Source organism: Eleutherodactylus coqui, chromosome 1 (assembly GCF_035609145.1).
Source record: "Eleutherodactylus coqui strain aEleCoq1 chromosome 1, aEleCoq1.hap1, whole genome shotgun sequence".
Taxonomy (NCBI): Eukaryota; Metazoa; Chordata; class Amphibia; order Anura; family Eleutherodactylidae; genus Eleutherodactylus; species Eleutherodactylus coqui.
The window spans coordinates 295,310,193-295,328,693 of record NC_089837.1 but is presented as its reverse complement, the minus strand read 5'-3'; the positions used below and the strand labels follow the sequence as shown (position 1 = coordinate 295,328,693).

The 18,501-nt window shown below is 47.0% G+C and overlaps 1 protein-coding gene across 4 annotated transcripts in view; it reads left to right on the top strand.

The window, feature by feature from the left end:
- The window catches only part of LOC136572657 (protein 4.1-like), a 116,546-nt gene that overhangs the window by 86,894 nt on the left and 11,151 nt on the right, over nucleotides 1-18,501 (top strand). For 3 of the 4 annotated variants that reach the window (XM_066573461.1, XM_066573470.1, XM_066573452.1), the window contains exons 15-16: nucleotides 258-320; nucleotides 9,587-9,766. In XM_066573461.1, the coding sequence (XP_066429558.1) occupies nucleotides 258-320; nucleotides 9,587-9,766 (243 nt within the window). The remainder of the gene's footprint in view (nucleotides 1-257; nucleotides 321-9,586; nucleotides 9,767-18,501) is intronic. The other variant, XM_066573479.1, reaches the window with a different exon arrangement.

The following is an 18,501-nucleotide window of genomic DNA, read 5'->3' as shown; positions in this document are numbered from 1 at the left end:
AGCTATGCAGTATGGAATATTTATATGAATGCAAATATTGTATTCATTTTTCAACATATTGATGCTCTTCTTCCCTTTTTTTGACCTTATGTGCATTTTTAGTGGAGGCCTTTATGCTGCACCAATATTTTCTGGTGCAAATTGAAATATTAGGGAAAAGAACCTATAATTTGGCTTTATTTCTGTCACGTTTCCCACTGTAGTATTTTACTATTCTTAATTTATATGTTTCTATTTATTTTTGTTCACGTTTACAGAAAAGAGCAAAGAAACTAGAGGGTGAAAACATATATATCAGACATAGCAATTTAATGTTGGAGGTTGGTATTAAATCATGCAGTTTACACTTTACACTTTATTTTTAGCAGACTTTGTCTGCATGTTTTTGCATGTTTTTTTACATCTTCTTTTGATTCATTTTTGTTGCATGAGTCCAGACCAGAGTCTTCAGTTTCACTAATTTCATGCAAAAGACATTTGAATGCTCCTGAACTTTATTATTTTTTTAATTGTCTTACTACATCTAAGATTAATAATGAAGTAACAGCTATGTTTCTTAAGATGCTATTTAGATGTATGCATCTCCATGGTAACAGACAGCAAACTAACCCTGTGTAGTCTGATCCTGCAGTGATGATACTTTCAAGCTAATGCCAACTTTATCACACTTGGTAGTTTGTAAAATGGAGAATAGATGGAAGAGCGTTTGACTGTGGGATCAGGCAACATAAGATTTGTTTATTGTCTTTTATACTGAATACTCCTAGATTTTCACAGTTGAATGAATAAAATGATGTTTTACAAAGTAGCTGTTTTTTCAATCTTAAATTCTTTGGGATAGTCACACTGTGGTTGCTAAGCTGTTCATAGACTTGAAAGCTTACCTGACTTTTCAGATAAGCTACAGTGTGTGGGTACATGAGGAATGACACTAGTTTTGGCCACTTTTACGACTTTGTTATGGCATTTACCCCTGTTTTCCTTCTCCACACTGTGTCTGTAATTTTCAGTTCTCTCTGAGCTGGTGGGTGGAGCCTGTTGTGTTATGTACACTATACACAGGAAAACCAACAGATTCTGCCCCCTGCCTGTAACACACAAAAACACACAGAAATATCATCATATAGGATACTAAAGAAGTACTGAGCAGCGGAGAGGTGATTAAAGTAGCTGTCAGACACAATAAAAAAAACTCCCTTACTGTTTGCTGAAGTTTTGTCTGTGTGAGTCTTTCTCCTTTTTCATAGGCAACAAGAATCATCACCCTCCTCCCACTTCCTGTTCTGCATCTTGTTTTCAAGTGCCTCCCTTCTCTAGTAACTAGGAAAACAGGCAGTAGACCGCTATTTAGAAGGAAGGGAGAAACCTTGTGGCAGCACTTTAGATGAATTTTTCAGCACAAAAAAAACTGATTTAAGTGAATTAACTTCTTTTCACTTTTGCTACTTATATAAATACAAGTTATTTGAGAGTTCATTCACCATTTAAGCCTCTATTCATTATAGTATTTTGCTATCCCTTCTCCCCTTTGCCTGTATTTTGTAAATTCTTTTTAGCTAAGGATGGGAACAGATGATGAAGTAAGAAAAGGAGAATAAAAAAACACACTTTGCTAACAATTAGGAAAGGATCCAGAAGGAAACATTCACTATTTATTTTAAATATGACAAATAAAACCCAGAAACATGATGGGACTCAACAAACTACTAAAGGACTTAGCAATATTAAAGGTATAATACACTATATAGAATTAGTCATTTATTCCGGGCTACTTTAACCGCACCAATGGTGCCAAGTTCTGGAGCAGACAAATCTACTTTAGTTGGTGTGTCTGGTAGTACATTGTGGCTTTATTTTGGATCCTCTGCTGGCTAATCTTAAATGGCATGGAATAATGTTTTACTAATTGTGTTTTTATAGGCAAGTGTTTTGTCTTTAAGTTGACTCCTGTTTTGTCCCAGTGTAGCTGGTTATAACTTTGTGTTTCGCATTTCTGCGCTTATTATACATGTTGTTGTAACAAGATATATTGTGTGTTCCAGCCAGTAATAATCTTATGAAGTTCTAACACACGCCGATAAGACATAACCGCTATCTGACCATTTGTAACAGTGCTGTAGTGTGTTTTTGTAACTACTGTAATCATGGGCTTTTTGTGTGCCAACTGTCACTAAAAATGTATCCTGGCTTTGTGGTTTTCGTTGAACCTAAGTAAAGGTGTAATGTTACGCTATTGTGTAATTGGTAAAAAGTACTAAGCATACCAGATAACGCGTTGTCATGTTAAACTTTGCTGCATCTGTATGTACCATAAGATTGCCCATCCCACTAATTGGCAAGATACATCTTTCATGTTTTCCAACTTGCTGCATGGCTTCTGTATGGAATGTTTACTTCTACATATCTATAACTTTGATTTAATCTGGTTTCACATCTGTGTCGGAACCTTTGGTTGGAGGGTCCGTCGTAGACTCTGCTGAAAATACTGGGAGGAAAAGTGCTGCTTCTTCCATCCAAAAGCTGGGTGGAAGGCTGGCGGACCCTATTATAGTCAGTGGGTTCCGTCCGGCGCCAAGTAGAGAATGATAGCGGAAACCCTGCCGCAGGTGTGAAACCACCCTTACTTGTCTTGTGGCACTCTAGCTGGTTTCATGTTGCCTGTGAATATACTGTAAGGATTGTTGGGAGATGTGAGGTCAAAGTATAGTCTGTGTGCTGTTTTTCATTTGCAAGATTGCTTCTTCCGCTTCTCCTGGTGTCCCCAGCTCCAGATTCTTCTGCCACTGGTACCACCAGCATTTTTGGTCCACATCACTCTAGTCCCATTATGTGTATGGACTATAAGACTAGATGCAATTCATTAGCTATACAAAGTAAGGCCTCATGCACATGGGCAGATTTGATTTGGAATCCGCGATCGTCAACCACGCTGGAGATCCGCTGTACTAGTTGGCCATAGGAAAGCATGGAGTTTCCTCAGCTCCACACACACATGCGGATTTGATTTGCAAATTTGCAGGCAGATACCTTTTTGGTTGCTCAGAGACCAAGCAGGGAGATGGGGAAGGCAGTTACTTGGGGCTTGTGGTTTGTTTTTTTTCCCCCCACGCTGATAATCCGCTGTACATCCGTCAGGAAAAACGATTGCCGGCAAGTATTGAAAAATCATTTCAGCACTGAATCGTGGATCTTTCGCTGCGAAAATCCACCATGTGAATGAGGCCTTAGGGAAGTGCTTTTAAAGTTTACTAACATCGTTTGTAGATGTTGTCAAAAAATAAAATGGTGTTGAGAAGAGGCGGTATGTATCCGTGGATAGAGAACATAATTTATAGTGAATTTGCTGCTAACACTCCCTTAATTCATTACCCAGTTATTTGGCCAGCATTCCCACTTGTTAGGGCTGGCAAGGTAGGATTACACGGCCGAATAATATTGGACAGTTAATAAAATTCCTGAATTTCTACATGTTCCACTTATTCTTTGTTTCTCAGTGGTGAGAACATGAAAACATTCTTGCCAATCACGTCATGCTAAATGCTCTTAAAACTAAAGCGTAACTGTATGCTGAACGAACACATCTGCAATTACAGGATAACAATCAACAATAGAAACGGCAGCACAACATACCAGTGTACTTTACTTTGAGCTTCACTTTTTCCACTTGTTATATGTAGCTAGAAATGATCTGGAGGATTTTTTTTCTTGTGCGCAGATACCCCATAATACAAATGGAGGATCTCTCCTCTGTTACATCCATCTAATATAAATAAGCCTACAGGCTTTTTCCTGCACCAGTCTTTGACCATTTTGCCTCACCTTAGGAGAATGATTTTGGTGTCATTTGATTCATTAGACCCTCACCACCGCCATAAAATGCAAACATTTGAGTCAGGTACATTCGGTGACCTGTTGGGTCACCTCAAAGTTTCTCATGTTAAAGTATAGGCGAGCGCTGTTGGGGAGATTCAAGAGTTGCTAAGCGAAGTTCATAGTCTCGCGGCATCACTCTCCTTCAATGTCCTGAGACTATGAATATCCCTGCTGGCTGAAATGTCAGTGAGACAGAAGTCCCGGTATGACTGACACCCTGACACTGACGCCCTCGACACACATGGGGAGACAAGCGGCATGGAGAGCGGGGAGAGAGGCGAGCGGCATGGCGAGAGGGGTAAGAGAGGCAAGCGGCATGGCGAGAGGGGGGAGAGAGGCAGACGGCATGGCGAGAGGAAGGAGAGAGAGGCAAGCGGCATGGCGAGAGGAAGGAGAGAGAGGCAAGCGGCATGGCGAGAGGGGGGAAAGAAGCAGGCGGCATGGCGAGAGGGGGGAGAGAGGCAGGCGGCATGGCGAGAGGGGGGAGAGAGGCAGGCGGCATGGCGAGAGGGGGGAGAGAGGCAAGCGGCATGGCGAGAGGGGGGAAACGGACAAGCGGCATGGCGAGAGGGGGGAGAGAGACAGACGGCATGGTGAGAGGAAGGAGAGAGAGGCAAGCGGCATGGCGAGAGGGGGGAGAGAGGCAGGCGGCATGGTGAGGGGGGAGAGAGGCAAGCCGCATGGCGAGGGGGGGAAACGGACAAGCGGCATGGCGAGAGGGGGGAGAGAGGCAGACGGCATGGCGAGGGGGGAGAGGCAGACGGCATGGCGAGGGGGGAGAGGCAGACGGCATGGCGAGGGGGGAGAGGCAGACGGCATGGTGAGGGGGGAGAGGCAGACGGCATGGCGAGAGGGGGGAGAGAGAGGCAGGCGGCATGGCGAGAGGGGAGAGAGACAAGCGGCATGGCGAGAGGGGAGAGAGACAAGCGGCATGGCGAGAGGGGGGAAACAGACAAGCGGCATGGCGAGAGGGGGGAAACAGACAAGCGGCATGGCGAGAGGGGGGAGACAGGCAAGCGGCATGGCGAGAGGGGGGAAACAGACAAGCGGCATGGCGAGAGGGGGGAGAGAGGCAGACGGCATGGCGAGAGGGGGGAGAGAGGCAGACGGCATGGCGAGAGGGGGGAGAGAGGCAGACGGCATGGCGAGGGGGGAGAGAGGCAGACGGCATGGCGAGGGGGGAGAGAGGCAGACGGCATGGCGAGGGGGGAGAGAGGCAGACGGCATGGCGAGGGGGGAGAGAGGCAGACGGCATGGCGAGGGGGGAGAGAGGCAGACGGCATGGCGAGGGGGGAGAGAGGCAGACGGCATGGCGAGGGGGGAGAGAGGCAGACGGCATGGCGAGGGGGGAGAGAGGCAGACGGCATGGCGAGGGGGGAGAGAGGCAGACGGCATGGCGAGGGGGGAGAGAGGCAGACGGCATGGCGAGGGGGGAGAGAGGCAGACGGCATGGCGAGGGGGGAGAGAGGCAGACGGCATGGCGAGAGGGGGGAGAGGCAGGCGGCATGGCGAGAGGGGGGAGAGGCAGGCGGCATGGCGAGAGGGGGGAGAGAGAGGCAGGCGGCATGGCGAGAGGGGAGAGAGACAAGCGGCATGGCGAGAGGGGGGAAACAGACAAGCGGCATGGCGAGAGGGGGGAAACAGACAAGCGGCATGGCGAGAGGGGGGAGACAGGCAAGCGGCATGGCGAGAGGGGGGAAACAGACAAGCGGCATGGCGAGAGGGGGGAGAGAGGCAGACGGCATGGCGAGAGGGGGGAGAGAGGCAGACGGCATGGCGAGAGGGGGGAGAGAGGCAGACGGCATGGCGAGGGGGGAGAGAGGCAGACGGCATGGCGAGGGGGGAGAGAGGCAGACGGCATGGCGAGGGGGGAGAGAGGCAGACGGCATGGCGAGGGGGGAGAGAGGCAGACGGCATGGCGAGGGGGGAGAGAGGCAGACGGCATGGCGAGGGGGGAGAGAGGCAGACGGCATGGCGAGGGGGGAGAGAGGCAGACGGCATGGCGAGGGGGGAGAGAGGCAGACGGCATGGCGAGGGGGGAGAGAGGCAGACGGCATGGCGAGAGGGGGGAGAGGCAGGCGGCATGGCGAGAGGGGGGAGAGAGAGGCAGGCGGCATGGCGAGAGGGGAGAGAGACAAGCGGCATGGCGAGAGGGGAGAGAGACAAGCGGCATGGCGAGAGGGGAGAGAGACAAGCGGCATGGCGAGAGGGGGGAAACAGACAAGCGGCATGGCGAGAGGGGGGAAACAGGCAAGCGGCATGGCGAGGGGGGGAGACAGGCAAGCGGCATGGCGAGCGGGGGAGACAGGCAAGCGGCATGGCGAGGGGGGGAGACAGGCAAGCGGCATGGCGAGCGGGGGAGACAGGCAAGCGGCATGGCGAGCGGGGGAGACAGGCAAGCGGCATGGCGAGCGGGGGAGACAGGCAAGCGGCATGGCGAGCGGGGGAGACAGGCAAGCGGCATGGCGAGGGGGGGGGGGAGACAGGCAAGCGGCATGGCGAGGGGGGGGGGGAGACAGGCAAGCGGCATGGCGGGGGGGGAGACAGGCAAGCGGCATGGCGAGGGGGGGGAGACAGGCAAGCGGCATGGCGAGGGGGGGGAGACAGGCAAGCGGCATGGCGAGGGGGGGGGGAGACAGGCAAGCGGCATGGCGAGGGGGGGGGAGACAGGCAAGCGCATGACGAGGGGGGGAGACAGGCAAGCGGCATGACGAGGGGGGGAGACAGGCAAGCGGCATGACGGGGGGGGAGACAGGCAAGCGGCATGACGGGGGGGGGAGACAGGCAAGCGGCATGACGAGGGGGGGAGACAGGCAAGCGGCATGGCGAGGGGGGGGGAGACAGGCAAGCGGCATGGCGAGGGGGGGGGGAGACAGGCAAGCGGCATGGCGAGGGGGGGGGGAGACAGGCAAGCGGCATGGCGAGGGGGGGGGAGACAGGCAAGCGGCATGGCGAGGGGGGGGGAGACAGGCAAGCGCATGACGAGGGGGGGAGACAGGCAAGCGGCATGACGAGGGGGGGAGACAGGCAAGCGGCATGACGGGGGGGGAGACAGGCAAGCGGCATGACGGGGGGGGGAGACAGGCAAGCGGCATGACGGGGGGGGGAGACAGGCAAGCGGCATGACGGGGGGGGGAGACAGGCAAGCGGCATGGCGAGGGGGGGGAGACAGGCAAGCGGCATGGCGAGGGGGGGGGAGACAGGCAAGCGGCATGGCGAGGGGGGGGGGAGACAGGCAAGCGGCATGGCGAGATGGGGGGGAGACAGGCAAGCGGCATGGCGAGATGGGGGGGAGACAGGCAAGCGGCATGGCGAGATGGGGGGGAGACAGGCAAGCGGCATGGCGAGATGGGGGGGAGACAGGCAAGCGGCATGGCGAGATGGGGGGAAGCGAGGCAAGCGGCATGGCGAGATGGGGGGGAGCGAGGCAAGCGGCATGGCGAGATGGGGGGGAGCGAGGCAAGCGGCATGGCGAGAGGGGGGGGAGCGAGGCAAGCGGCATGGCGAGAGGGGGGGGAGCGAGGCAAGCGGCATGGCGAGAGGGGGGGGGAGCGAGGCAAGCGGCATGGCGAGAGGGGGGGGGAGCGAGGCAAGCGGCATGGCGAGAGGGGGGGGAGCGAGGCAAGCGGCATGGCGAGAGGGGGGGGAGCGAGGCAAGCGGCATGGCGAGAGGGGGGGAGCGAGGCAAGCGGCATGGCGAGAGGGGGGGGCGAGGCAAGCGGCATGGCGAGAGGGGGGGGCGAGGCAAGCGGCATGGCGAGAGCGGGGGGGGGCGAGGCAAGCGGCATGGCGAGAGCGGGGGGGGGCGAGGCAAGCGGCATGGCGAGAGCGGGGGTGAGCGAGGCAAGCGGCATGGCGAGAGCGGGGGGGAGCGAGGCAAGCGGCATGGCGGGAGGGGGGGAGCGAGGCAAGCGGCATGGCGAGAGGAGGGGCGGAGCGAGGCAAGCGGCATGGCGGGAGGGGCGGAGCGAGGCAAGCGGCATGGCGGGAGGGGGGGGAGCGAGGCAAGCGGCATGGCGAGAGGAGGGGCGGAGCGAGGCAAGTGGCATGGCGAAAGGGAGAAAAGCAACATGGAGAGAGAGGGGGGGTTGGGAAGATTCACAACAACCATTCTTCCAAACAATTTATGTTCATGTAGCGGACATTGGGTCAATCTAGTATACTATAATAAAGGGTTTATAGATTCTACCGACTATAGTACTTACGATAAAGCTAGAACACTTGAAAATTGCATAAGAAGACTGAACTATGTGGAAAAGCACCAGAACTCTAACTTAAAGGGGTGGTCCGACCACTTTATTTAAAAGAAAAAAAAAGTTCAGACTGTTTTAAAATGAAATTTAAAAAGTCGCTTTACAGATTTCCCTGTCACGTTCAGGGTTCCCCACTAGTCTCTGTACTTCACGTATCTATGTGACTGCTGCAGCCAAGCCCTGACCGCAGCAGTGACACTTTGCAGTGGTCACGTGTATGTGTCGCAGGGGATCAGGCTAGTCATCCATTTCAGCAGTCATTTGTCATTGTCAACAAAGACACTGAAGGACAGAGGCCAGTGTGAAACCAAGAAACTGTGGCTGAGCATTGCTAAGGTAAGCATTACTTCTTTTTATTTTATAGCATTTTGAACGGTTTAAAAAAAAGTGTCTGACCAACCCCTCTTAATATTTATAAAGACTTGACAGAATTGAATTTTGATGCCGAATGGCATGGTGCTGCGGACTCTACAAAATATGTTCAGTATGGAATTCTACTTTGTTTCAATCCAGTAACCTCCAGTATATCTGGCTTGTGCAGTAACATAACAATTTCAACTAGTGCCTAGAACTGCCAAATGGATATTGTGTATGGCCTTAGGATGTAGCTTGTAGATGGGTCAGCATTGCGCTGATTCCTTTTAGTTTCAGCAGTAAATGACTGCTGTTAGTAAAATATCTACTTCTAGACCTTTCGCACGGGCTGGGCTCTTGGCCTGATGTAACCAGTGCTAATCAAAATATGTCGCTAAGCTCTTGTTTTATTTTCCTTCACGCAGACCAAGAATCATTGTAAGGGGGAAACAATAATTACCATTGTTCGTTCCCATAGGGACGCTTTTCAGTTTCAGTGCCTCTTATGCTCCCTGATCAATCAGCCAGGAAACAAGTGTTTGCTCGCTTGTTGGCTGATCATTGGTCCCTTTACACAACCTAGTTATTGGACAAACGAGCGTTTGGAGGAATATTCGGGCCTGATAATCGGCCCATATAAAAGGACCATTACTACTTTTGCCATTAAATCCATAACAGCAGACAGTGCAGTAAAATGATGAATTTTGTTCAGAGCTATGAGACACAGAAAAAAACTGGACCTGGTGAATAATTCAGCCTCTGCTTTCACTGTGAATGGGATACATTTTCCCATAATGTGATTCACATTTTATTAATATGCTGCTTTCTTAACCACGTGAATAATTTGCTTAGCATATCTGCTATTTTCTGGCCACGGACAATGAAATGTTACAGGCTAGTTCTTTTAACCGTGCTTCTACTACAATGTGCCCACGCTCCTGAGTGTTTCTAGCTTCAAGCTTTTACACACTTAACATTCTCCTTCTCTTTGCTTCCATACTTTTTTCTCTTCCCTGCCTCATCTTTTCTTCATTCTGTTTCTGATGGGCATTCTCCAATCTCATCCCATTGATCTTACTATCCACTGTACCATAACATTCTATTAGGACTTGGAGAAGACTCAAGATGAAATAATTCGCCACCATGCCAGTATTCGTGAGCTGAAGAAAAGTTTCATGGAGTCTGTTCCTGCACCACGGCCCAGTGAGTGGGATAAACGCCTCTCTACCCATTCTCCTTTCCGTACTCTCAGTTTCAATGGACAGATCCAAACAGGCAATGATGGGGTAAGTCTGAATGCCGGTATGCATAAGTTATGGTAAAGTTAAAATTTATTTGATTATTAAAACAACAAATTTGCTTTTTTGTTCCTGTTTAATCTGAATACCCCACAATGACTGGAGTAAAGGTGGCCATCTATATTAGAAATAGGTTGGTGGTTGAACAGCTGTTGAACATTCATTTCACAGATGCAGCCAAACACATTTTAGTGCATATTTGTCATTTGCAGTTGGTCAAACTGGCCATATATGTTCAGTGGCATTGGGTGATGGCTGACCGATCCTCCTGGGAATGCTCTTTCAGAGCAGGTCTCCATAAGATCACGGTGGACTAGTCTGTGGCCTGGACGGGAGTCCCATGCCAGAAAAAGCAGAGACTCTGTCCAGCCAGGCTTCTGCTTTAACGACTAGGTGTGGAGAGACCTTAGTTGTGGCTAAACATCCGGGGATCTAATAACCATTGTACCATATAAGTGGTTAATAGGGGGAGAGGCTTGCCCCATTACACTGGCCAACACATATTTTGGTGCAGAGCGTTTGATAGCGGATCTAAGGTATATTTCGTGTGCTGATTTTAAATATGCCATCCATTTTCCCCTATCAGCTCTAGTTTCTGTGATATAGGCACCTACTGAATTTTATTACCCTATTCCATATTACACATATGATCGATATAATTATAATTAAACAAATACCGTACAAATTAGTGTTACTTTCTACAATATTGTGATGCAAGGAACAAAACAAAGTAGACTATGTAACAATTTACAACAAGGGGTGGGCCCAAGCTGAACTTTTGCACCCGGGCCCCTGAGCCTTTAGGTACACTCCTGAACACAACGATTGTATAGCTATAAAACCCCACAACACCTTGGGCGACAAATGTACACAACCGTTCCTCACTACTGGTTGTGACAAACTAAATGTACTAATAAGATTGATGATGTGACACGGCGTGGCTGGCCATGTGCATTCGCCGAAACTATAGCTGATGGAGAGAAACTGTTTGCATATTCGTAAATAATAGGCCAAATATACACTTAATCAGTTGTAACATTTCTGGCACCAAAAAGTTTTTACAATTTTGTTGGCCAGTGTTATCTATCGACACCATGCAATCCAATTGCTAGGTGTAATAGGTCTCCATGTCAGTCAGAGGCCTGATTAAGGCCTGCAGATCTGCATTGCAAGCTGGACTGTCAAACATATGCTACACTGTAAGGCTGCATTCCCATGAACGTATATCGGCTCGGTTTTCACGCCGAGGCGATATACATCGTCCTAGTGCAGGGGGGGGGGGGTGGAAGAGCCAGGAGCAGGAACTGAGCTCCCGCCCCCTCTCTGCCTCCTTTCCACCCCTCTGCACTATTTGCAATGAAAGGAGGCAGGACGGGGGCGTGGCTAAGTTCTGAGAATTTGCCCCGCCCCTGCCTCTCCCCATTGCAAATAGTGCAGAGGGGCGGAGAGAAGGCAGAGAGGGGGCGGGAGCTCAGTTCCTGCTCCTTGCTCTTTAATCCTCTTCCCCCCCCCCCCCCTCCTGCACATGAGGACGATGTATATCGGCTTGGCGTGAAACCCGAGCCGATATACGTTCGTGGGAGTGCAGCCTTATACATAAATAGTGAAGTGTAGTATACTACTGATCAAACTATTGCATCTTCAAGTCCCATTGAGGGACCAAAAAGAAGTTTACTAATTAAAAAAAGGTTTCCTTACAAAGCACCCACGATAATGGATTTTTTTAAAGAATTTGATATTGCCACATTCATAATGACTCGTACTAGATGAATATTATTTCCGTTATTCCGCACAATGAATGTCCTAAAATAAAAGCCAGAATTGATGTTTTACTTTATCTGCCACAAAGAAAAAAAAATGCATGTACCTTTTTTAAAATAGGACTTGTTGGCACCAGTAGTACCTTCACAATAAACAAGACCTCCCACAGCTCAGTGCAGATATATACGTTTTTATTGTTAAAAAGTTGTAAGATATCAAATATTTAAAATTGATATCCCTGTCATCTAGAGATGAGCGAGTATACTCGCTAAGGGCAATTGCTCGAGCGAGCATTGCCCTTAGCGAGTACCTGCCCACTCGAGACAAAAGGTTCGGGTGCTGGCGCGGGGGAGCGGTGAGTAGCAGCAGTCAGCAGGGGGGAGCGGGAAGGGGGGAGAGAGAGCTCTCCCCTCCATTCCTCCCCGCTCTCCCCCGCAGCTCCCTGCCCACCGCTGGCACCCGAACCTTTTGTCTCGAGCAGGCAGGTACTCGCTAAGAGCAATGCTCGCTCGAGCAATTGCCCTTAGCGAGTATACTCGCTCATCACTAGTCACCCTTTTGACCCAAAGAATAAAGGCCCGTTTACATTTTTTACCTGCAGCCATTTCATGGTTGTGATGTTGGGATTCTCCTTGCAGATCCCCACCTATAACATCTGCATTACTCACTGCATATGTGTTTTTGTTATTTCTGTATCTGCAGAGTAATATTTCCATTGTGCTTTTCTTGCAATTTTAGACTTTTTAGGTTTATGTGAGCAAAGACTAGACAAGTTAAAGATAACTTGTTTGACATTATTATGTTGATAACGTAACTGTTCATATTATGTTACTTTAAGTATTTTTTATTGATGTTTGCTTTTATTGTTCTATGCGGATCCAGGTTAAACGCGCTCTTGTTTTACCTACTGAACGGAAAGTATGCGGGTCAGAGGTAAAGCCCATGCTAAGATCATGCTCTGGCCAGTCATTTACACACACTGGCTTTGTGCAACCCATTCCTAGCTGCTTTTTTTTTGTCAAATATAAGCGTGGATTATAAGGGTAAATTAGCGCTCTGCTGCTGCCACTTCACGTGAAAACGTTTAGAATATTTGCATGGCATTAGAATTGAGGACTGCTAAGGGGAGGTTGGCTTCTATGGGCTGCAAGACTGGTCATTAATTCTTTGCTGCTGACAGATGGGTTGCATGTTTGATATCAGCACCTGCAAAATGCTAATGGGACCCAAAACACATGATGCTTTTTCGCAGGAGCCTGTGTTTCATGTTACCAAAAGGTATTCTATCTGATGGGAGTATGTAACTAATGTGATTAAGTCAAAACATATAGGGGCAGATTTCTAATCTAAGACTAATGTCTTAGTTGTACCTAGCAACCAATCACAGCTCCACTTTCATGTTTCCACAGCAGAATACAAAATATAAGCTGTGCTGTGATTGGCTGCTAGGGGCGACTAAGACAGTTTCTCAGTTTAGCACTAACTTTTCAAATGTAAACATCAGTGTGGTCTTTTTGGCTGCCGGAGGAAGTGTAGAGTAATTCGCCCTAACAGGCTGTTTATTTAAATAGAGCGTGTGTATATGTAATTTAGTGCTTGCAGAAAACACACGATGGGCCGGGTACGCACAGACATCGGTTACACTCTACACTGACTCACCGCAGCGATCTAGAGGTCATCACACGTCTTAAATCTAGTTTTTGAGGATCCGTGGGCAAGAGACCTTACAGTGGAGTATATTACTACGTGTATATATACAGACACATGTAGTACAGTGTATATGGGTATATTGAAACGTAGCAGTCATCCACAGCTTAGAACCACAAAACTGCAGTAAAATGCTATCATTCTCCAGTAGTTGGAGGAAGGAGGGGAGCAACACGACTGCTAGGTTTCAAAATAGCCAATATGTAGATTAGATTTCTTTTACCATTTTTATTGTGGCTTTTTGCTGCTGATTATTTAATCGCTGGAAAATTTATTTGTTTTTGTCATTTTGAAGGCTGTGGCTTTTCTTGGGTGCTTTTACATAGTTTTTAGGAATTCTGCATGTGAATTTGTCCATTGACAAAGGCTAAATCTGAAACTCTTTATGCCACACATCCGCTTGCAAACAGGCGTTAGAAATTTCTGCTGCAGTTTTAGACACTGAATCTATGCGGAAAAATCTAATGTGTATTCCACAAGGTGATCATACCCTAACATGCAAAAAAGGTTTGGTACCATGTTAGCCAGTAGAGCAAAGTGTGATTGTTCTCAGTAAGAGAAACCAAGTAAGCTCATTGGCCTGAGGAGCGGGATATCCTGAAAGCTTGCTGTAAAATCATGTATTTTTGTTAGATATTAAAAGGTATCATATCTACAAGATTACTTGGTTTCTCTCACTGAGAACAATCACACCGTACCCTAACATGCACATCAGAAAATACTTGCAAAGCTCCATAAAAAAAACATGAAAAAACACTCAAGCAAAGCCGTGTAGAAAAAGAGCCTGCAAATCGCATCAAAACCACAATAGAAATAACAGCAATAAAACAAGAGAAACTGCAAAGAAATAGATGAAACCAGTCTCTGCCTCCTTTCCGGCTCACTGCCTCCGGCCCTGGAGGCTGCTTGTGTGTCACCAAATGGTACGAGGCTGTAAGAGCCCTTTCCTCAGGAGTGTTCAGCTTGTATGGTTTTATCCTCCACTCCTTTATGTGCAAATTGTGCCCCAGCGTATCTGACTCTTGTCTTCAGTCGCACGCATCAGAATATGCATGAGACTGATTTGAAAGCTCTATTTGCGACCTCTACACAGGTCACCGTCTGGTTCCCGAGGGGGCCCTTTGTAGATGGGTTGAAAGGAATTGTGAAAATTTGTGGACATGGAGGCGCAATTTATGTCCACAAATTTTCCTGATTCCTTTCAATCTAATTGTTCCGCTCTGTTACAAACGGTCTGGTGTTGGTGGACTGGCAGCACCTTAATTTAGTTTTTTTTTTTTTTCTTCTGCACAACCGCAGCAGAAGGCGCTCCACCCCTCTCTTTTTATTTACTCCCTTTGTAGATGGGGCCTTGGGCAATTGAGCAGTGTGCTTCCCCTTTCCCTAGCCCAGCCAGGTCTATTTCATTGTTTGACATATTTGGTTATAAGAACTGATGCTGAAAGAATTCTGTAAATCTGTATTAGTTTATGGAAATGCTAACAAGGCTCCTGCGCAAGAAAAGTAACAGATTGTATGCTTAGGACTCCGGCTCCATCATTTAGCTATGTGCTTTGGGCTTCCGCAGCATTTTAGTCTGACACTTCCTGCATCGCATTGATATTTGCACTAAAATCCCTCCCACGTTGAAGGCTGCAGGAGATGAGTTACCATCTTGTCCAATTCTTGAGTCTTACCATATTTCTGTAATGGTAAACCATCTTCTGCATCACTTAAGGGATGTTCTCACAGCTTGCGACGCTGACTTTAACTGTACCCTTCTCTTTTCTTTTTCTTCCACTCTGTCCCCTGCCATCTTTTGTTTATTTTTTTTTCTGTTTTGTCACCAACTTTTTAAATGTTTTCTTTTGCTCTTTTTTCATGTTTTAACTCTAATCTCACAATTATTTGTTGGTGCTGCTCAGCCGTCTGGCCGTGATGTTGCAGAGAAATGTTACTCAGGGATGTGCAAAGATCTAAGCGAAAGTCCGCGAACTAATCCACAAACGACTGTCCACCTGCAGAAACTGAGAGCTCAGTTCTTTTTATCTTAGACCCTCCAAGGGTTAATAAATGGTCAGAATGTACTAGGACAAAAGAGCTCCAAATTGTTCTTCTTTAATGAGCTGTCCACTATTCTGCAACATTGCGATGTATTTTCACGTAGACTTTCTTCCCTGTACGTAATTTTGACTTAACCCAAACATCGCTCTTAAGATTAAATTACCCATCCTGCCTCTATTAAATGAAGATACGGGACAGTTGCTACTGCCACTAATATATTTTCTTATTACTTACTGCCATTTGTATATTTTGATCAGTGGTCCCGATATACCCTCATAGGATAATTCACATATTCTTATACTAAATAGTTTTTCATCACTTGCCAAATACTTTGCACATACCTAAGAAGTACTTCTGTTTTCCTGTTCCATTTGCCATCTGTTTTTTGTTTGTTTTTTCGGTTTCACCTGTCTCTTTCTCTTCTGCCGTCCTTCTGTGGGCAGACTCAGGGTGAGCCTCCAGGGCAGGGCGAAGACTATGTAAAACCATCTGGGACAGACCATCGGGGAAACCTCCCGAAAGTCTCCATCCCAATGCCAGAGGAGAAGTCTATGGAAAAGTGCCGCCTGCACCCACTTTCACTACCAAACCCTCGCTTCCCTGTCCTTGTGTCTTTTCTCATATTCCTGACAGTGACACTCTGGTGGCTAGTGTTCTTATGAGTGCTCCTACTATGGGAGTGTCATCTTATTCAGTGTATGCATGGCTGAGTACTTCTAGTATTAAACAGACAAGTCCTTTTTTGCTGCGAAAAAGCAGTCCTGTACATATGTGATGTGGGACAGCTTCCAACATTCCTTTCCTGCATTGGCTAATAAGAAAATTCTATCTTTTTAAACAGTTCCCTCCTTTTTTTCTTTTGCTTTTATAGCCTTTCTCTTCCTTGAAATGTTTCTGCGCTTCCATTTTTTTGGATTTTTCAGGAGTAGATGTATTTGTATATAGATAAATAATTGTAAAACCCCTCTGCATTACACTGCCTTCCTACTTGTTCCGTATTCTCAAAGCCAAGAAACTTCTCTATTGCTATATGCATACCGGACTCCGTTCTCTCCTAAACCTCTGAACTTGGCACTTTCCTTGCTTATAGTTGTCTTTAATTGTTCCCCTTTTTGAATCACACTTTTAAATTATATCATTTTTTTTCTTCTGAACAGATAAAAGTGCATTAATGGTATTTAGAGCTACTGAATACATATTTACTGAAAGTAGATTAATATCTTGCATATTTTCTTTCCAGTTTAGCAGTAAACAAAACACACAGACAATATAAGCCAAACATATCTGCTCTGTATTGGATGTCTCCTGTTATCGCTGTACACTTAGTTGTGTCGATCTCTCCTTTTGTGTTTAGACATTGAAGTGAAGCTGGCTTGTATGAAACACATCGATATTTAGATTATATCAGCTGCTATATAGTCCTCTGTATGGAACACAGCTTTTGAGAGTTTGCCACATATGTCTAGAAAGTAGAATTAGTAACAGTGAAAAAAATGTGTATGTAACTGAAATAACAGAAAATATGGCTTCAGGAAGACCCTTTAATAATGGTAGTGCCTTTTTACCGATCTCTGATGTGAGTGGTCAGGTGAAGGCATGTATCGCCGTGTCTTGCTTGTCCGAAGGATATTAAATGCTGGTATGCAATATTAACCCTTTCCAATCCACTGTCTGACCTCTAAAGACGTTATGATTTAAAGGAGATGTCCCGAGGCAGCAAGTGGGGTTATACACTTCTGTATGGCCATAATAATGCACTTTGTAATATACATTGTGCATTAATTATGAGCCATACAGAAGTTATAAAAAGTTTTTTACTTACCTGCTCCGTTGCTAGCGTCCTGGTCTCCATGGTGCCGACTAATTTTTGGCCTCCGATGGCCAAATTAGCCGCGCTTGCGCAGTCCGGGTCTTCTGCTGTTCTCTATGGGGCTCCGTGTAGCTCCGTGTAGCTCCGCCCCGTCACGTGCCGATTCCAGCCAATCAGGAGGCTGGAATCGGCAGTGGACCGCACAGAAGAGCTGCGGTCCACGAAGATAGAGGATCCCGGCGGCCATCTTCAGCGGTAAGTATTGAAGTCACCGGACCGCCGGGATTCAGGTAAGCGCTGTGCGGGTGGTTTTTTTAACCCCTGCATCGGGGTTGTCTCGCGCCGAACGGGGGGGGGGTTTAAAAAAAAAAAAACCCGTTTCGGCGCGGGACATCTCCTTTAAGGCTGTACGCCTCCGATGCTGGAAGACATCCATCGGGGTTCTCTTACTGTATATTGCCAGCCTCTCTGCTGTCAGAGCCTATCCAATGTGTCACCTCATGCAGTACTGGCTTTAGCTAGCATATAGCGCTATTGTATAACGGCAGAAAAAGAGTAAGCCCCACAGGAAAACCATAATACAAATTGGATTGGAAAGGGTTAAGAAGTCTATGGATGAAGTTTTTTGTGTGAAATTGCAAATGGTCTTTGGAGAAGTCGGAAACTTTATGGTACAAACAGTTTTTTTGGAAACTGCAAATGTTGAATTCTTTTCATTTATTGGATGGTTTTCAGTGAATTTGGATTAACACATGCAGAAAAAGACCAAACTGATTTTACCACTTCTTGCATATTCACGGCAGTAATTTTCTGGACGTGAATGTAACAAGCCATGATGTGTTTAGTTGCCTGCTGCTGGAGCTGGGTATGTCTTACCTGATGATAAAGGTAATGGTAGAATAGCTGGTTGTACTTGTCAGTGGTGTCTTAAGGGTAGAGCATTCCTCAGGTAGTTTGTCATTGTTTACTGGCCTAGCCACAAACAGTTTCTTATTGGTCCTGCCAAATTTGTATAGACAAGTAAAAATTAGTATCTGCTTTCTGCCTTTGATTGTTTACAGATTTTTCTGCATGTTGCTCAGCATTTTTGGACAGTATTGTAGTGTGTTTGTAAAAATTGCCTTTTTTTATTTTGATTTCCTAAAATGTTTCATCTCTTTAGTAATACTAGCCTTTTATGTCATTTTTATTGCCTTTTGTAAATCTACTTTTATTTACTACTTCACGTTGCAGAATTTTTTTTTCTTAACCAGTCTTTTCATCAATTACAGTTATAGGTGAGCGTATGTGTTTTTATATGACTTTCATATAAGACACAGCAGCAGAGGTAAACTGTAAACATGTAATTGTATTTATGCTAATGGCAAATAAATTTTGTTTGATATACTAGGTGTTTGTGCGG